We start from the raw sequence: 18098 nt of genomic DNA on the forward strand, positions 1-18098 counted from the left end.
GAATTCCCCAGGGAAGGAGGGCAGCCGGCGTTGCTGATGGCATCGCCTGACATCACTGGTTCCGGATGATAGGCGAGCGTGGGGCCGCCTGGCCCACCTCATCCGTGGCCTGACTGCATTAACCTCTCGGTTCCCAGCTCGGGCCACGTGAGGTGTCCTAATATGGTCAGACTCCGGAGAAGGCGAGGAGCGCTTGCCTTTCTCCTGCTCCCGGGGAGGAGGCAGAACTAACGCTGGGAGGATAACGCTGTCTGCAGGAAAGCTACTGGGGACCGGGGTTCGCTTCTGGGCGAATGGAAAGTGGGCTGCAGCAGCAGCAGCAGCAGCTCTGGTTCTCAATCACTTAATAAACCTCAGCAAACCCAATCGCCCCGGGGGGCTTTCTGCCCTCCCCTCCCCTCCTGCAACCGTGGGTCTTCCTCCCGTCCCCACTGAGCAATGGGAAGCGCCCGGGGGTCGGGGTGGGCTGCCCGCCTGGACCTGGGCTCGTGGCTCGGGCTGCGCCTCGGGTCCTACAGCCTGGGGGGAGATGCTGCTGCAAGGCGTGTCTGGGGCTGTGCTCATGTGATGAAGCGAGGGAAAAACAAGGGGGAGGAGGAGGAGGAGGCAAAGAGGTGGCTTTTTTTTTTTTTTTTTTTTTTTTTTTTTCTTTTAAGGAGTTTGCCGCGAGCGCGTCTCGTTCATTCGCAGTCTGGGCGCGTTCGGAGGAGGACGGCGGGAGAGGAAGGCGTTCTTGGGACCTCGCGGGCTCACGGCTTCTCGCTCTTCTCCGCGTCGCTGCGATCTGCGGAAGGTGTAACCGGGCAGCCAGGCGCGGGAGAACCGCAGGAGAGCCATGGGTGCCGGGAGCTCCACGGAGCAGCGGAGCCCGGAGCAGCCGGAGGCGGGGAGCGCGACGCCGGCCGAGCCCGAGCCCAGCGCCGGCGGCCTTGCGGCGGAGGAGGCTCCCGGCGCGCAGGGGGATCCGGCCATCGCCGCCGCCGACCCCGCCACCAAGGTACGGGCGCGCCGGACCACCTGCCCGGGGTGGGGGGTGGGGGGTGGAGGGTGGTCCCTCTGATTTCCGCCTGCGAGAACTTCCCGGCCCGTCCAGCCCATTTGCAAACTCGGGAGCACGCACCCCTCTTTCTAGCTTTCCGGGGTCTCTTGCGCCGGGGGGTGGGACCAGAGCAGCAGCGAGCGCGACGGGCTTGCATCTTTGTCGTGGGTCCCCGGAGGAGGCGACTGCGCCTTCCGCAGTGATAAAATCCGCCCCCCGCCCCTCGCTAACCGAGCCTTTCTCCGCACTCTTCCGGTGGGAGAGACCCAGCCCGAGACGCACGAGCTGCGTGGGGGAGTCCGGGGGGGAGGGGGAAGTGACCTATCGACCGAGGGTCCTGGGCCCCCCGCCCCTCTTTCTCCCGGATGCGGAAAGTCAACTGTTGTCGGGCCGGGACCCGTGTCGCAGCCGGGCGGACCAGCCACCCGTGGGTTACCCCGCGCCGCGTATGGTCCTTGGCACCAGCTGTGCCTGGAGCGGCCCGGGTTTGGTACCCAGTCTTGCTGCCGCAGCGCTCGCGCAGACACCGCCTTCCTGATGCAGAGAAAGCCTGGGGTGTAGCCCGCTCCGAGCCAAAGAAAACCTGGGTAGACGCTGCACTTCCAGAACGAATGACAGGTTTCGCAGACAAGGCAGCGTCGTCCTTTTCGCCCAGTTCATTGCCCGTTGGACTCAATTGGATAAACAAATACTGGGGGAGAAGTGAGAACTTCTCAAAGGATGCGGTCAGAGGCGTAAGCGAGCATTCATTCCTTGCACTCATGTCTGTGAAGGCAGTGCTGAACCTCCTGGAAATTTTGTATTTTATAGCCTTAAGTCACGAAGGCTGAAATATTTACTCTTGGCGGCTACAGCCGCCAGTACGTTGGCTTGTTGGGGTAGCTGTATTTTGTTTTTATTACATAATCTATTTTCCAGCAAATGCGTTCATTAGCAAGGCGGCACCTAACCTGTCCTGTGATATCTTATGGAAAGATGGTGAATAATCGTATTTAATACTAAAAAAAAAAAAAAAAAAGAAAAAGGACATACCATGTGTTGTATCTGAGGATATAGGATGTGAGGACCTTTAAGAGTTACCAGGAAATGTAGATGTTTACAGTGTGAAAAACAACCTCCCGCCCTGAAATCTAGGTAAATTTCTCTCAACTGTGATGTCATCGTTGTGACCTCTTTAGCTGTCCTAGTCTAGTTCGGGCTGAGAGAGTGCTCTCAATTAGATTACCTCTAGCGTTTAACTTGTAACTGCTTGTAAAACCCGTGGTCCCTAGAGCTGTAGGTGGTACCAAGTACCAATTGCCTGGAATATCGAATTTTCTAAGAGGTGCCTAAGCTTTAGGCTTAAGTAAGGTACTATCCTATTGAGATCTGACTCACATTTTAATACTCACCGTACATCACCTTTTGATGCCGACTACTGCCAAAATGGCCTCATGAGCAGTATTTAAGAGTCGCATGATGAAAGTAGTTTTAAGGTGTAGCAATTGGGGACGTTTTTCCCCTCGGTTTTTACTGCTTCAGGTTATCTTAACAGTTCATGCTGAAATAGGATACCTAATCTGTTAAATAAATCTGGTAAACTCGAATTTGTTCATTTAAGAACTATTCCTTTGGCTCTCTTTTTGTCCTTCCGTAATCCTATCCACCCTCTTTCCTAGTCACCACCATCTTGAAGCAGCCAAGCCACCTCCTTTAAAAAAAATTACTTAAATAACATCTAGGATATCATTGAACTCTTTGGCATCCTGCCCAGTTATCAATTTGGAGACAAATCAATACACTTACATGTCTCCTTGGAAATGGGTCGTTTTTCATTTCAGCTAGCAAAATTTATTACTCAGGTTTTGAAAACCTGTCTTTTCGAAAGGACTCCCTGATTAAGAATGACTCAGCACGTAGCTCTTGCCTCCCCTCTTTGCCCTGTTAAACCCTAATTGCTGACCTTCGAGTAATCCTATCTGCCATGCCAGGGTTCTTGCAGCAGTGCCCACATTTGTAGGTCTAGTGACTTGACTAAGTGTTCTCCTGGTTGTAAATGCTCCACGGGACAGGGACCGTATGTGTGTTTTTGCTCAAGTGTCCCCCCCCGCCCCCCAACCTCCCATGTGTGACATGCTGCCTGGCGTGTAGGATGTACTGGCTCCCTGGTTTTGATTGGATGCTCCTTTTTCTACAATTTAACCTTGGACCATCTCATCGTGATCTGCCTCTTGTATCAGTGACTAAACCACACGTTGTTCATAGACCAAGTGACTGTTTTGGCAAAAACTCTTTGGGGTCTTTGGTTTCTATTTCTCTAGAAATAAAGTGACTTGTTCGCATTGCAATTTCAAATTGTCTTCAATTGCAAATGCACAAAATATTGTGAATGCAAGGGGCTCAAGGGAGACCACTTGAGGTTGAATTAGTTATGAATTACATCTTGAGCTTTCTTGATTGGGTGTGTGGACATTTGGGGATTTAGACTAATACAACCCCCCCTTCCCTCTTAGGATGCTGATCACAAAAGCTATTTACAGATTTTTTTTTTTTTCCATCTCAGTGATGTTTATATGACATGCATGCTGCCTATTTAGCAGTCCAGTTTACTTTCTCTTTTTTTGTGGTTAATTTTATTTTTTTAATTTTTTTTAACATTTATTTATTTTTGAGACAGAGACAGAGCATGAACGGGGAGGGTCAGCGAGAGGGAGACACAGAATCTGAAACAGGCTCCAGGCTCTGAGCTGTCAGCACAGAGCCCGATGCGGGGCTTGAACTCACGGACCGCGCAATCATGACCTGAGCTGAAGTTAGACGTTTAACCGACTGAGCCACCCAAGCGCCCCCTTTTGTGGTTAATTTTAGTCATCAGCCATTTACTAAGTACTTCTTAGAAGACATTACACTAATTGAATATCACTCCTATCAGGTCAAATGGAGTGTTAAAACCTGATTACTCAACCCTAACATTTAGGTGCACTGAAGCACAAGTCCTGGGTTTATCTGGTATATTTCAATAAAATGGAATCTTTTCAATCTTTTACAATCTTATATATGTAAATTCTGAGGGGAAATGGCTTGATCAATTATTTATCAGTTTTAATTTTGAGACTTGCCCATTTTGGCCACTGCAGGGGCAGGACTTTCAGACTACCCCAATGCAGTTAGTAAATGAAGCCTCATATTCCTCAATCACCTATTTTTATTTTTTTTTTAAAGATTTAAAAAAAAAAATTTTTTTTTTTTAACTTTTATTTATTTTTGAGACAGAGAGACAGAGCATGAACGGGGGAGGGTCAGAGAGAGGGAGACACAGAATCTGAAACAGGCTCCAGGCTCTGAGCTGTCAGCACAGAGCCTGATGCGGGGCTCGAACTCACGGACCATGAGATCATGACCTGAGCCGAAGTCGGCCGCTTAACCGACTGAGCCACGAAGGCGCCCCTTAAAGATTTTTTTAAAAGTTTGTTTATTTTGAGAGAGAGCAAGCAGGGGAGGAGTAGAGAGAGGGAGAGAGAAATAATTCTAAGCAGGCTCCGCACTGTCAGTGCAGAGCCTGATGCAGGGCTTGAACTCATGAACTGTGAGATCATGACCTGAGCCGGAGAGATCAAGAGTCGCTTAACCGACGGAGCCACCCAGGAGCCCCAATCATCTGTTTTTATTTTTATTATTTTTTTTAACAGGGGAGGGCTTTAAGTGTAAGGATCTGTTCACAATTTTTTTTTTTTTTTTTTAAGTTTATTTTAGAGAGAGAATGCTTGTGCTTGTGTGTGAATGTGGGAGGGGCAGAGAGAGGGAGAGAGAGAATCCCAGGAGGGCTCTGCACTGTCCATGCAAAGCCCAAGAGGGGTTCGGACTCAAAAAAGGTGAGATCATGACCTATGCTGAAGTCGGGCACTTAACTGACTGAGCCACCCAGGTGCCCCAATCATCTGCTTTTTAAAAGTTTGTCTTCGAAAGAGTATTTTTTTATTCAGGTGTTAATGTAGACATGACATTTACTTAAAGTTTCTGGGAAATCTTGAATTTTTTTTTTTTTTTTTTGAGCAGCAGGCAAAAATTTATTAGCGTATAAGATCAGAAAGGAAAAATAGTACGAAAGCTCTCTTTACAGAGAGGGGACGTTCGAAAGTGAATGCCTCTAAATCTTGATTTCTTGAGCCAAGCGAAGTTTGGACAATCATAATTCTCCGGATTATCCTTCTTGTATTTCCTGCTCAAGCAATGACTTCAGAGCTGGAAACGGAGCAGTGGTCAGTTGCAACGGTCAGTTGCAACGGTGAGGCCAGTGTCCCTGGCAGGTGGGGAGATGAGACTCTTCACTCCTTCTGGTTATGGTTCCATTTGGTTACAAGAGCTGTGAATCACCAGAACATGAAGATGTACTCAAGTAGAAGAATCCATTGTCTGATTGGTAGATTTAAGGATGTCTTTGCCCTCCGAGCGTGAGAGCACACAATTGAGTTGGCCAGCTGCATTTCTTAATTCTTCCCAGCCTGAGGTAGGATGCTTTCTCCCACTTGCCTTCTGTTTACAAAATGGGAACTGAGGACGAAAATGACCTTACTGTGATGATGTCACCCCTTTTAAAATAAAAGGGCCAGAATTTAGAATGACTAGGAGAGAATTAGGTGTTAACAGAGTGGTGGTTTGTGAATACAGGCTACCTGTGTGCCTATGGATTTCTCCCAGATTCCAAGAGGTGCTACTTTTGAGTAGAGCACAGGAGATGTGGGTGTAAGGACGATCGCTTAGGATAGGTAGCCTGTGGGGACCGCCATGCCAACCCTTCAATCCCTACCAGCCTTGTAGGCTAGTGGATGTGTGAGATCAGTGGAGATTTCCACTTGAAATAGTTCCTTCCATGATGAACGGGCCTCAGACGGTGCATGCTTTTGAGTCCACTTTGGGTCAGCTAGCCTCTGCCTCAGATCCCTTTAAAGCGAATAAAGATTATTCTCGTTTGGTATTTTATAGGATAATTGATAAAACAAATACAATGTAATGCTTTATTTATTTTTCAATTTTTTTTAATGCTTTATTTATTTTTGAGAGAGAGAGAGTATGAGCTGGGCAGGGGCAGAGAGAGAGGGAGACGGAATCCACAAAGCAGACTCCGGGCTCTGAGCTGTCAGCACAGAGCCTGACATGGGGCTCGAACCTGTGAACCACGAGATCATGACCTGAGCCGAAGTCAGATACTCCACGAACTGAGCCACCCAGGCACCCGTAAAATGTTTTGCTTTAAAAAGGTATTATGAAGTGCTCGCTTCGGTAGCACATATACTAAAAAGGTATTTTGAAATTGTTTCTTTTTCTCCATCAGCTTTAACTCACTGTTCTAGAATACCACTGAAAGGAAAACCAAGCTCAGTGGTGCACATCCTTGGCCTCTGTGATTCTGTATGCGACAGTCTATTCGGGAAGTAAGAAATTCAGATTTATAGCACTGAGAAAAATTTATCAGTGCTTTTATCTCATGAAAAAAACAAAGCTAAAATATCCTTGAACCCAACACTCCATTGTCTTACACCTGAAAAAATTATAATTTAGAATGTTTTATTTTAAAATAGTAGGAAATATGAAAAAAGCTGAGTTTGGAAGGGAGAAGCACTATATATTATAAATGTGCAAGCTTATTTAAGAGAAATCTTAAAAATCTATAATATTTATTTGACTTGTCTATTTAGATTTTGGGTTATTTTCTTGCTAATTAGCACTTTTTTAGAGACCCTAAGGGTAGGGTTTTGTATGGTCAGTGTTTTGTTTCCAACTCTAAAAAGGATTAGGGGAAGATGTTAATAATCTGTAATAATTTCAATTATCCATACATTCATATTACTTATGAATAATTGAGTTATTTAAAACTGACTATAATCTGACATTCTTAAATCATAACATCTTCATAAGATCAAAAGTCCTTGTTTATTCTTATTGAAATGATTTTTATTTAAAATCGTTGCATAATAGGATTTATGTTTAATTTTTTTAAGATTTTTTTTTTTTTAAGTCATGTCTACACCCAACGTGGGGCCCGCACTCACAATCCCGAGATCAAGAGTCCCGCGTTCTCCCTGAGCTATCTGGGAGTCCCTAATGTTTATTTTTCTAAAAATGTTAGTGGTTAAGAACTTGGATTTGTAGAGTTTGGTGAAAAGTAAGTCTCTTGTCACCTCCCAGCCACCAAGCATTCACTGTGGATAGTTTGAAACCAAAGTTGATGGTTTCTTGCATGTTCTTTCAGAAACTTTATGCATGTAGAGTATATAAATAAGAACAGGTCCATTATTTTTTAAGTAATCTCTACACAATGTGGGGCTTGAGCGCAAGACCCTGAGATCAAGTCGTCCATTCTTTTTTTTTTTTAACTTTTTAATGTCTTATTTTTCATTAAAAATTTTTTAAATGTTTATTTTTGAGAGAGACAGTGTGAGCAGGGAGGGCCAGAGAGAGAGGGGGACACAGGATCCAAAGCAGTCTCCAGGCTCTGAGCTGTCAGCACAGAGGCTGACATGGGGCTCGAAATCATGGAGTGAGATCATGACCTGAGCCGAAGTTGGACATTTAACTGACTGAGCCATCCAGGCACCCCTCATGTTTATTTTTGAGAGAGAGAGAGACTGAGCACGAGTAAGGGAGGGATGGGGGGGGGGGACACACAGAATCCGAAGCACGCTCCAGGCTCTGAGCTGTCGGCACAGACCCCGACACAGGGCCTGAACCCACAAACCATGAGATCATGACCTGAACCAAAATCAAGAGTCGGATGCTGAACTCATTGGACTGAGCCACCCAGGTGCCCCTTAACCCCCCACCCCCATTCTTATTTATGGCTACATAAATTTTCCCTTTATGGGTTGAAATGCAGTAAAAGTTTAACCAGTCCCCTGTGTTTACATTGACATTTTCCTAGTCTTTTGCTCTGTTAAATTGACACAGGGAATATCCTATCTCTGATATCTTTGTATGTGTGCAAATGTGTGTCTAGGATAGATTTCTGGAGGTGGAATTGCTTGCTCAGAGCATTTATATGCATTTAAAATTTAGATAGCCCTTGCTAAATTTACCTTCCAGGGAGACACTCTGTATCCCCACTCTGAAGATCACGAGTTTTTGGATGATTTGCCTCAGTGCAGGGCAGATTTGCTAATATTTGCTACTCTGCACCCAAGTTGGCACTTGAGTTTCCTCGATGTGTTTTTAATCACGTATATCAGCCATATGCTTTTCCTCTCCATGCCACCCGATCACGAACCAGACTGGTTTCCAGAACATTAAAGGCTATGGTTTATTTTACTGTTAATTTTTAAATACTCCCCCACCCCACCTCAAAGTTATTCAAAATAAGGAAAAGCAAGTTTAAGAGTAAAAAGTGGGGCGCCTGGGTGGCTCGGTCAGATGAGCGTCCGACTTCGGCTCCGGTCATGATCTCGAGGTCCGTGAGTTTGAGCCCCGCGTCGGGCTCTGTGCTGACAGCTCAGAGCCTGGAGCCTGTTTCAGATTCTGTGTCTCCCGCTCTCTCTCTCTGCCCCTCCCCCCTCAAAAAAACGAATAAACGTTATAAAAAAAAAAAGTAAAAAAGTGGCCGAAGTACTACTTGTGTTTACTCATTTTTTCCCAAATTCGTAAACAGTCTTAATTTTATTTACTTGGACAGTGATCTACTTCTTTAGCAATCATAAGATTTCTCCCCTGGGAACAATCTAAAGTCATCTAGTTGCCAGAAATTTCTTCATACTTCTGATCCATGAAATGTTGGAACCTGGGACTGGGGGGCGGCAGAATTCCACTCCTGGGAAAACAATAGACTGAAGACCCCCGCCCCGGGTTCTGTTCTCATTCCCATCACAAGCTATAGCCTTCCTCTGTTAACTGCAATAAATGTGATTTCCCAGAAAAAAGATAGGTGCTCAAAGCACAGAAACTACAAGGTCTTTCCCAGACCATGTTAGATTTTTCTTAATACACAGATTCATGAGAGTTTAAAGGTTTTTGTCTTCCAGGCAGCTTGTCTGTGATGTTTTCTAAAAAGCAGGGTGGGTGGGGCGCCTGGGTGGCTCAGTCGGTCTGACTTCAGCTCAGGTCATGATCTCGCCGCTCGTGAGCTCGAGCCCCGCATCAGGCTCCGAGCATGGAGCCTGGTTAATATTCTGTTTCCCTCTCTCTCCTCCCCTCCACTGCTCATGCTCTGTGTCTCTCTCAAAAATAAATAAACATTAAAAATTTTTTTTTTTTTTTTAAAGTAGGGTGGAGTATGGACAGCCTTGTGGTTTCATTCTGCCTAACTTTAATTCCGGTTTTAGTAAATGCCAACTTACTAAATGTCAAAGTGTTTGATTTGTAAATGAGACAAGCTAGAATTTAAGAAGGGGAGGATTATTGCCACTTATTGGCTGATCTTCTGTTTGTTATGTGCAGACATTGTGAACTGGGTTGCACAATTCAGTAACCTGGTAGCTTTCACATCCTAGACACATTGAATCAGAATCCTGGGCAACTGGAAGGTCAGGTAATCAGCACCTTAATGCTCACCAGGTATTCTGATTTGCCTGCTGTGGCAGGCATTGCCTTAAGGAAGGAGGTACAGGCTATAGGGGCCCACAGAGGGCCAGGGAGAAGTGGTCCAGGCCAAGATGACAGCAGAGACTGACCGAGGTTAGAGCCCGTGTGGGTGGGAGGGAGCGTTTCAGATGATGTTGGAAGAGCCGGTATTCCGCCCCTCACATTTTCAGGAGAAAATAAAGGGAAATATTCCTCCTACATAATTCCGTCCTTGATTCTACTGCGTTGAGAAGAAGTGTGCTGCCAGCAGAGGCTTTTCTAAATGGAATGTGCTATGCAGGATAAATACATGTTGAATTCCATGCCATTATCCTTTCTGAGCAAGGAGGAGCCTCTTGTCAATGTTCATTTTCATTTCCACCCGGAGCCTCTTAAACCTCTTCCCTCATTTGTCAATTTTAAAACCTCTGCCGTGCCGGGTAAGTGGAAAGGAGCTGAGGGCTGAGTTTATGGTATTCAGCTGGTGCAGAAATCCTTGAAGAAATCTTAAAACCTAACCAAGTCGTGGATGATCAGAATAGGGTTCTGGCCTTGCTCATCATGTGACTACTCAGTCTTGATTCCATAAACATGTCTTTACTCTCTGTTCTACTCCAGGCACGGTGCCAGGACTGGGGATGGAAAGAAAGAACCCCAAGAGCTCAGGACTAAGAAAGTCACAAGCTTTCCTTTCCACACACTTGCTAGAAATGAATTGTTTTATGTCTGGAGGGAGAGATCCAAATTTATTTGCCATACCGGTTACCTCTTGTTTCCAGGACTACTGATTAAATAGTCACTTCTGTTTAAAACTCGAGTTTCCCCACATATGCACAAATCTGTTGCTTACTGATTTCTTTTTTCTTAAAAGGAATTTCCTGCTGTGTTTATTCGTATTATAGTAACTTAAAAGCATTAAGGGAGTGGCTAAAAATGTAATCAGTTACAATAGCTAGCCCGTGGTTTACATTTTACATCTCAAGTGTTACCTGTAGAGGCCGCTTTTAGACAACAAACTTGAGCAGTGGAACCGATCGAGGCACAAGGGCCCACAGGGACCACCAGGCTGAATACAGACAGGCCCACCAGGCCACCCACCTCAAAATATCCATGGGCTCTAACTGACCAGTGGGGCTACTTACAAGCAGGCACAGTTACCAAAAAAGGGAAAATTCCACACATCCCCAAACCTCCTCACCTTCCTGCTTCAAATACAGCCATCACCCACTGCCTTGTTGCAGACCATCTCGCCTTTGCTCTCCTGCCCGCCGCTCCCCTGCAGTGTATTTAATAAACGTCTGACTTCGGCTCAGGCCACGGTCTCGAGGTTTGTGAGTTCCAGCCCCACGTCGGGCTCTGTGCTGACAGCTCAGAGCCTAGAGCCTGCTTCGGATTCTGTGTTTTCCCTCTCTCTCTGCCCCTCCCCACTCACACTCCCTCTTTCTCACTCTCTCTCAAAAAGAAATAAACATTAAAAAAAAATTTTTTTTAAAAAACAAACTCCTATCTCCTTTGTTCTGCCTTGGTGAATCCTTTCACCTTCCCGTGCCACTGGCTTCCACCCATTGGTTGCCCCACATTTGGGGGTCCCCATCGACACACCAGGGACACCACATTACCCTGGTCTGCCATGGCAATGGTGATTTTATACGTACGTAAATATAAAAAAGTCAGTGGGAAGCAGACGTTACCTTCTAAGCTTAATTTTTCTTGGTGTGTAATAACTTGCATTAAAAATAGTCAAGTGTAGGGGTGCCTCGGTGGCTCAGTCGGTTGAGCGTCCAACTTTGGCTCAGGTCACGATCTCCCAGTCTGTGAGTTTGAGCCCCATGTCAGGCTCTGTGCTGACAGCTCGGAGCCTGGAGCCTGCTTTGGGTTCTGTGTCTCCCTCTCTGCCCTCCCTCACTCGCACTCTGTCTCTCTTTCACAAAAACAAACATTAAAAAAAGTAGGTGTTCCATAACCATTTACCAGGTGAGAGGAATTGGTCTAGATGCTTTGAGAAACGGAGAGATGAGAACGCTCAGCTTTATCTGAGTACCTCATAGTCTGAGTGAGGGCAGAGGGTCCCTCTAGGAAACACTCCATAAAAACGGTTCAACTAAATTGGATAGAAAATAGAAGAATTGCCATTACTTGGTACATGTCTTCTCAGTGAGTTGTCCAGAGAGCTGCCGTAGAGAGAAGACGTTTTGGAAAGTGTTGCAGGTGCATGAGGCCATGAGTTGGGAGGCCAGAGGGACCAGCAGATAAAGGAGCTGCATGCTTGTAAGGGACAGATGGAAGGAGCAGGCTGCATAGAGCTTGTTGGGAATGCTGCACGGGCAGCGGAGAGCCAGGGAGGGCCGCTCGTGAAGAACGAACCGAAGATGCAGGTGTCACGTGAATGGGTGGATGGGAGGGTGGGGGGCGGGTGGGGAATGAGGCCAGAAAGGGTGTTGGGGGGAGGTGGTGCCAGATAACATTTGCACGATCCGGTGATGTAGCAGATACTCAGGACCCAGTGGGGATTGGGTGCAGGGCATGGGTTTGCATGCGGGCGGCCCACAGTACCTGAGCGGTCAAAACTTAGCCTGCAGAGTACCTGGGACAGGCAAGAAAGTTCCCCTCACGGTGTAGGTTGCAGTTCATTGTCTATCGCTGTAAATGTCCCGTGCCAAGCCACGGTTTATGCTGCAGAGAGGATCTTCGGAAGGGAGAACATCACTTGGTAGTAACACCTTGGGACTTGTGAAAAAGAAGTTTGCAGCAGACTTTATAGGTAATGACAGAGGACTCCCATGAGACCAATACCATTTCTGTAACAGCCATCCCTGTCAGAGCAGAGACCATGGCATCACTGGGTGGTACAGGTGGGAGGCCTAGGGGAAGGCCAAGTATAAGCAACTTAGGGTCGTGGCTGTGGACAAAGTGGAAACAAGAGTGAATATTAATAGGAAACTAGGTAGAACAGATGCCAGTGGATTGAACAGCTATCGGACCCACTGCTGTATACAGCAGGGACTTTTACCCCAGCGCATCGGGTCCGCCTAAAATGACAGCCTCTGATGGTTGACTCACGTTCCTTCCACTTGTAGGGAAGGAATCTAGGTAACGTGGAATGTTTACCTTTACTTTCAAAGAAGACCCTTCTTTGTGATTTTTTCCGTCTCCACTGCCTGCCCTCGGTTTTGTTCAGGGGACGATTTATGGTTCGCCATTTTTCGTGTCTGAGCACATGATTTTATACTGAATTGAGCCATTACACACCGTGGGCTTGGTCTGCAGCAAGGATCAATTTTCTATCATCACTCCCTGATATTGACCGTTTTAATTTAAAACGTGTTTTTTAAAGACATTTTTTAAGACCTTGCACCCCTGATAGATTTCCTGACTCCATAAAATATATATTGTTGTGATGCATAAAATAGGATTATTGATGTCTCTAATGGCTTCTAATCTTTTTTTTTTTTTTTTTTTTTTTTACATTTTCGGTGCTGGGTGATAATTTTTCACTAAGTTAGCAAACTGTAGAATGCGTCTTAAGAAACTTTGGTTTGAGGGGTGCCTGGGTGGCTCAGTCAGTTGAGTGTCCGACTTCAGCTCAGATCATGATCTCGCGGTTTGGGAGTTCGCGCCCTGCGTCGGGCTCTGTGCTGACATCTCAGCCTGGAGCCTGCTTCCGATTCTGTGTCTCCCTCTCTCTCTCTCTCTCTGCCCCTCCCCTGCTTGTGCTCTGTCTCTCTCTGTCTCTCAAAAAGAAAGAAAGAGAGAGAGAAAGAAACAAACTTCGGTTTGAAGTTATCCTTCATTTGGATAACAGTTTTACTCCATACCCATAACAAATTGCAGGCTGTGCAAAGTTCAGCCTTAGATGTGGTCTATCTGCTTTGCATTTAAAGTCGATATACACTGTAGTACATTGGAGGGCCGGGGTGGAGATAGGTTTGTTTGTCAACTGTAGGAAATTGCTAAGAATCAGCCAGGCTCTCTATGATGAATTTTTCTTCATTATTTTAGAAATGACATGTTTAATATTCAGACATGAGCATCCCTCTCTTTCTCTCTCTAGTTCTTAACTGAATTCCAGTTAACATAGTGTCGTTAGTTTCAGGTGTGTAATTCAGTGACTCGGCACTTAGACATGAATTTCGGACTCCTGTAGTGTTCATCTAAATATTTAAAGGGAAATTTTTGTTCTTGAGCTCTGTTTTCCATGAAGAAAGTTAGTGAAAACCAGTAGAAAATGTCACCACTAATGTTTACTAAATCAGTCTTGATTATTACCATCTTTTCTCCAATCCTGACAAAAGTCAGTGTGTAAAATTTAGAGAGAAAGTAGTTGACAGGACTGGGGGCAGATCCCCAGTTGATCTGGTTTTGTAGCTGATATTTTTTCTTTGTAAAACTTTCAAGAGTTTCAGTTAACTTTAAATGCAGTACGATGGCAGTTTTAGGTCTCTCAGTTACGATATTGAAAGCTGGTTTGCTTTGATTAAAACGAAGGTCGGTTATTCTTTTCACACTAATTAAAGACATACTAGATCTTTTGAATGCTCAGAAGGTTTTTGTCCTATATGCAGAGTCTGTGGTGACCAAAGAGGACGTACAATGTTATCTAGAGAGGGAGATTTCAAGTCCCTTTTGGAACTGTGCCTGATAAACAGTCCTCCAGGAGAGGAAGGAATGCAAAGAATGCTTAAGTATTCAGGGAACTAGGTCATGGTTTAAAGTATTACATTTGTCAGAGAAAGTTTCTCAAGCCGTCCCTATGATCCTTGGCTCCTTGCTTCGTCGTTACCCAGTGTGCTTTAGTCTTCCGGCAAATTAAGTGGCTGGATTCACTTCTGAGCCTCTAGGAGGGCTGGTCTAGAAGTAGCAGACCACCTTGCAACACCAAAACAAAGGTAAGGCTCTAGGTTAGTGACTGGGAAGCCATAGATGTGATTAAGTGGGTTTTATTTATTTTTTTCCTTAATTGCATGAATCTCAGACTCAAACCTTTTATTTAAAAAGTATGTATGCAAGCGATAATGGGCTATGCATGGGTATATTTACAAAGAAAGGGAAAATCAGAGAGTTCCTTTTAAGTGAACAGGGGTTGGGGGGGGAGGGTCTTTCTTTGCAGTGGGTGTTAGGCACCTCAGGGGACCGGCCCGGTTTCGCGCAACTACATATGGCCACGGTGCCCACAGTTTATTGTGGACTTAAGCTCGTGGAAACCGTACTGTAGCTGAGTGTTGGACAAGGGGCACGGCCGTGACAGGTCCGGAGGCAAGAGGGAGCACGGACTGAGGTACCAGGAAGGGGGGGGACACAGAGGATGCAATGCACGGAGTGTCCCCACAAAATTCATGTGCGGAAACCGTAACGCTCAGTGTGATGGTATTAAGAGACGGGGCCTTGGGGAGGTGATGGGTCATGAAGGTGGAACCATCGTGATGGGGTTAGTTACCTCACAAGAAGAGGCAGGTGGGTGGTTTTCTCTCTCCCTGCCACGTGAGAATAGGTTGAGGAGACAGCCCTCTCAGCGGGACCCAGATTGGCCCCCCACCTTCACCTTGGACTCCCTGCCTCTAGGACTGTGTGAGAAATACACATTTGTTGTCTAAGCCCCGGTCGTTTGTCATAGCAGCCCGAGCCAAGATCGAGGAAATAGAATCTATGGTGAATTGTTGAAGAACGGAGACCCTTCAGAGGGGGCAAGAACGTTGAAAAATAGTACAATAATAATAAAAATTGAAAAGTGATGAAATGGGGCCGCCCGCTCTTCCTTAACTGCAGGACTCGGCCGCATCTTTAGTATGTTGGTAATTATTAATTACGCCTCTCCAAAAGGGGACACATAGTAGGCCTCTTTATGCAAACGCAGTTGAAAAAAGCTGGGCAGGAGAAGAGAGCGTAGCTGGAAGAGGGGTTGAGGAGAGCCCAGGGAGGCGCTTGAGGCCCTGCTGCAGAGAACATTGAATTCTGGGTGCGGCCTCTGCATTTATTGTGATGGGTAGTGTGGAGCCAATAATTAGCTGGGATCTACGTCTGCATCTGTTAGCATGTAGACGGGGATTGCAAATTTAATAGTTATTCCTAATCTGAGACTGAGACAATAATTCTAACGTATTAGGGAAATGTGTTCTTTTTTGGTGGGGGCACAGGAAGGATGGGTTTTTGTTTCACGTAAAAATGATGGTATTTTTTTATATATTTAAAAAAATTCTTTTTAAACATTTATTTTTGAGAGACAGACAGAGCACGAGTGGGGGAGGGGCAGAGAGAGGAGGCGACACAAAATCCGAAAGAGGCTCCAGCGGCTCTGAGCGGTCAGCGCAGAGCCCGAGGCAGGGCTCGAACCCCTCAACCGTGAGATCATGACTTGAGCCAAAGTCGGATGCGCAACTGACTGAGCCACCCAGATGCCCCCTATATATCTGATTTTTAAATGAGCCACATGTGGAGAAATTCCTCCTCTCTGGTTAAACTGGGAAAATAGGGGCTATGTCCCAGCTTTTAAATGTATGTTATTTGGGAAATGCCTCAGATCATCCTGAGATGAAATATTTCATATTTTCCTATCCTTAGTGAGTGATGTCTGGACTTGCTAATGGTGGGGGGTGGGAGGGCCGAGAAAGAAGTAGAAAATTGAGGTAACAGTAGGATCATTAAAATTTGGGGGGCTGACAAATGTCCATCGACGGATGAATGGATAAACAAGATGTGGTATGTATACATACATATTATATATATTATATGATATATATATTATATATCATATAATATATATAATATGTAATATATAATATATATATCATATGATATATAATATATATTATATATTACACATTATATATCATGATATATATAAAATATATATTATATTTTATATATATCATATGATATATATTTTATATATATCATATGATATATATATACATATATATATGTATGTGTATAGTGGAGTATTACTCGGCAATCAAAAAATGAAATCTTGCCATTTGCAACTACATGGATGGAACTAGAGGGTATTATGCAAAGCGAAATAAGAGAAAGACAAACATCATATGACTTCACTCGTGAGGAATTTGGGAAACAAAACAGATGAACATGAAGGGAAGCAAAAATAATATAAGAACAGGGAGGGGGACAAAACATAAAAGACTCTTAAATATAGAGAGCAAACAGAGGGTTGCCGGAGGGGTTGTGGGAGGGGGCATGGGCCAAATGGGTAAGAAGCAGTAAGGAATCTACTCCTAAAATCATTGTTGCACTGTATGCTAACTAACTTGGATGTAAATTAAAAAATAAACAAATTTTCAAAAAATTTTTTAAAAACTGGGACTGAGGACAGTTTGGATGAATTTCATTGTTGAGGTAATCCAGATAATTGCATCAGATTGAGATTATTTTCAGTCTGCAGTGAGTCTAATAATAACTGTTTATAGACTCCATTTCTATGGCACTTAATTGCACATAGAGCTAAATATCCTAACGCAAGCCACGTTATGCCTTCAAACTTTGCCTTAACGATATTTTCTGGAGCCAAAGACAATTGGACTAGTGTGAAGTTAAATGCTGTAAATTGTGTTCCTCAAACCCTTTCCAGCTCCTGCAGGGGGTACTGGTTGTATTGTAGCTGTATGTGAACCTGAACGGAGATCAGGGAAGGTCAAAATAGAGCCTTTTTGAATGGGATTGCAAATTCTTCTTCTGGCGAATAAGAGTAAAGAGAAATGTCATCTGCTTGTTGCTTTTTATGGTCATGAAGAAGGAAAAATCCTCGAAGTTTATGATTCCTTTACTATGAGCCAATCAACTGGCTTATATGGGCTTCGGATAAAAAGTTGAGAAAGACACTGATTTATTTTTTCTTGAGTCTGATGAAAGCAAATAAAGCAAATAACTGTATTTGGGATTGTAACTGAGCAAAATTTTTAACATAGCTGCTGCTTTTAAAATCTAAGAGTCAGGGTGCCTGGGTGGTTCAGTCGGTTGGGCATCAGACTCTTGATGGACTCAGACTCAGCTCTGATGGGTCAGACTCAGGTCGTGATCCCCTGGTTCACGAGATCGAGCCCTGCGTGGGGCTCTGTGCTGACAGCACAGAGCCTGCTTGGGATTCTCCCGTGCTCCGTGTGTGTGTCTCTCTCTCTCAGAAATAAACATTAACAAAAATTTAGGGGCACCTGGGTGGCTCAGTCGCTTAAGCGTCTGACTTCCAGCTTGGGTAGTGATGTTGCATTTTGTGGGTTTGAGCCCGTGTCAGGCGCTCTGCTGTCTACGTAGAGCCCACTTCAGATCCCGCACCACCGCCCCCTCCCATTGTCTCTCTCGAAAATAAGCATTAAAAAAAAAAATCAAGGGGCGCCTGGGTGGCTTGGTCGGTTAAGCGTCTGACTTCGGCTCAGGCCATGATCTCACGGTCCATGAGTTCGAGCCCCGCGTCGGGCTCTGTGCTGACAGCTCAGAGCCTGGAGCCTGCTTCCGATTCTGTGTCTCCCTCTCTCTCTGACCCTACCCCATTCATGCTCTGTCTCTCTCTGTCTCAAAAATAAATAAACGT

At 45.1% G+C, this 18098-nt stretch overlaps 1 protein-coding gene across 2 annotated transcripts in view; it reads left to right on the forward strand.

The window, feature by feature from the left end:
* The first annotated feature begins 701 nt into the window (after window positions 1–701).
* AKAP12 (A-kinase anchoring protein 12) overlaps window positions 702–18098 on the forward strand; it is a 101063-nt gene continuing 83666 nt past the window's right edge. For both annotated transcript variants that reach the window (XR_006202894.1, XM_042940079.1), the window contains exon 1: window positions 702–997. Coding sequence is in view for 1 of the 2 variants with exons in the window: in XM_042940079.1 (XP_042796013.1) it covers window positions 836–997 (162 nt within the window). In the remaining variant the exon portion in view is untranslated. The remainder of the gene's footprint in view (window positions 998–18098) is intronic.

Source organism: Panthera leo, chromosome B2 (assembly GCF_018350215.1).
Source record: "Panthera leo isolate Ple1 chromosome B2, P.leo_Ple1_pat1.1, whole genome shotgun sequence".
In the NCBI taxonomy this organism is placed as follows: Eukaryota; Metazoa; Chordata; class Mammalia; order Carnivora; family Felidae; genus Panthera; species Panthera leo.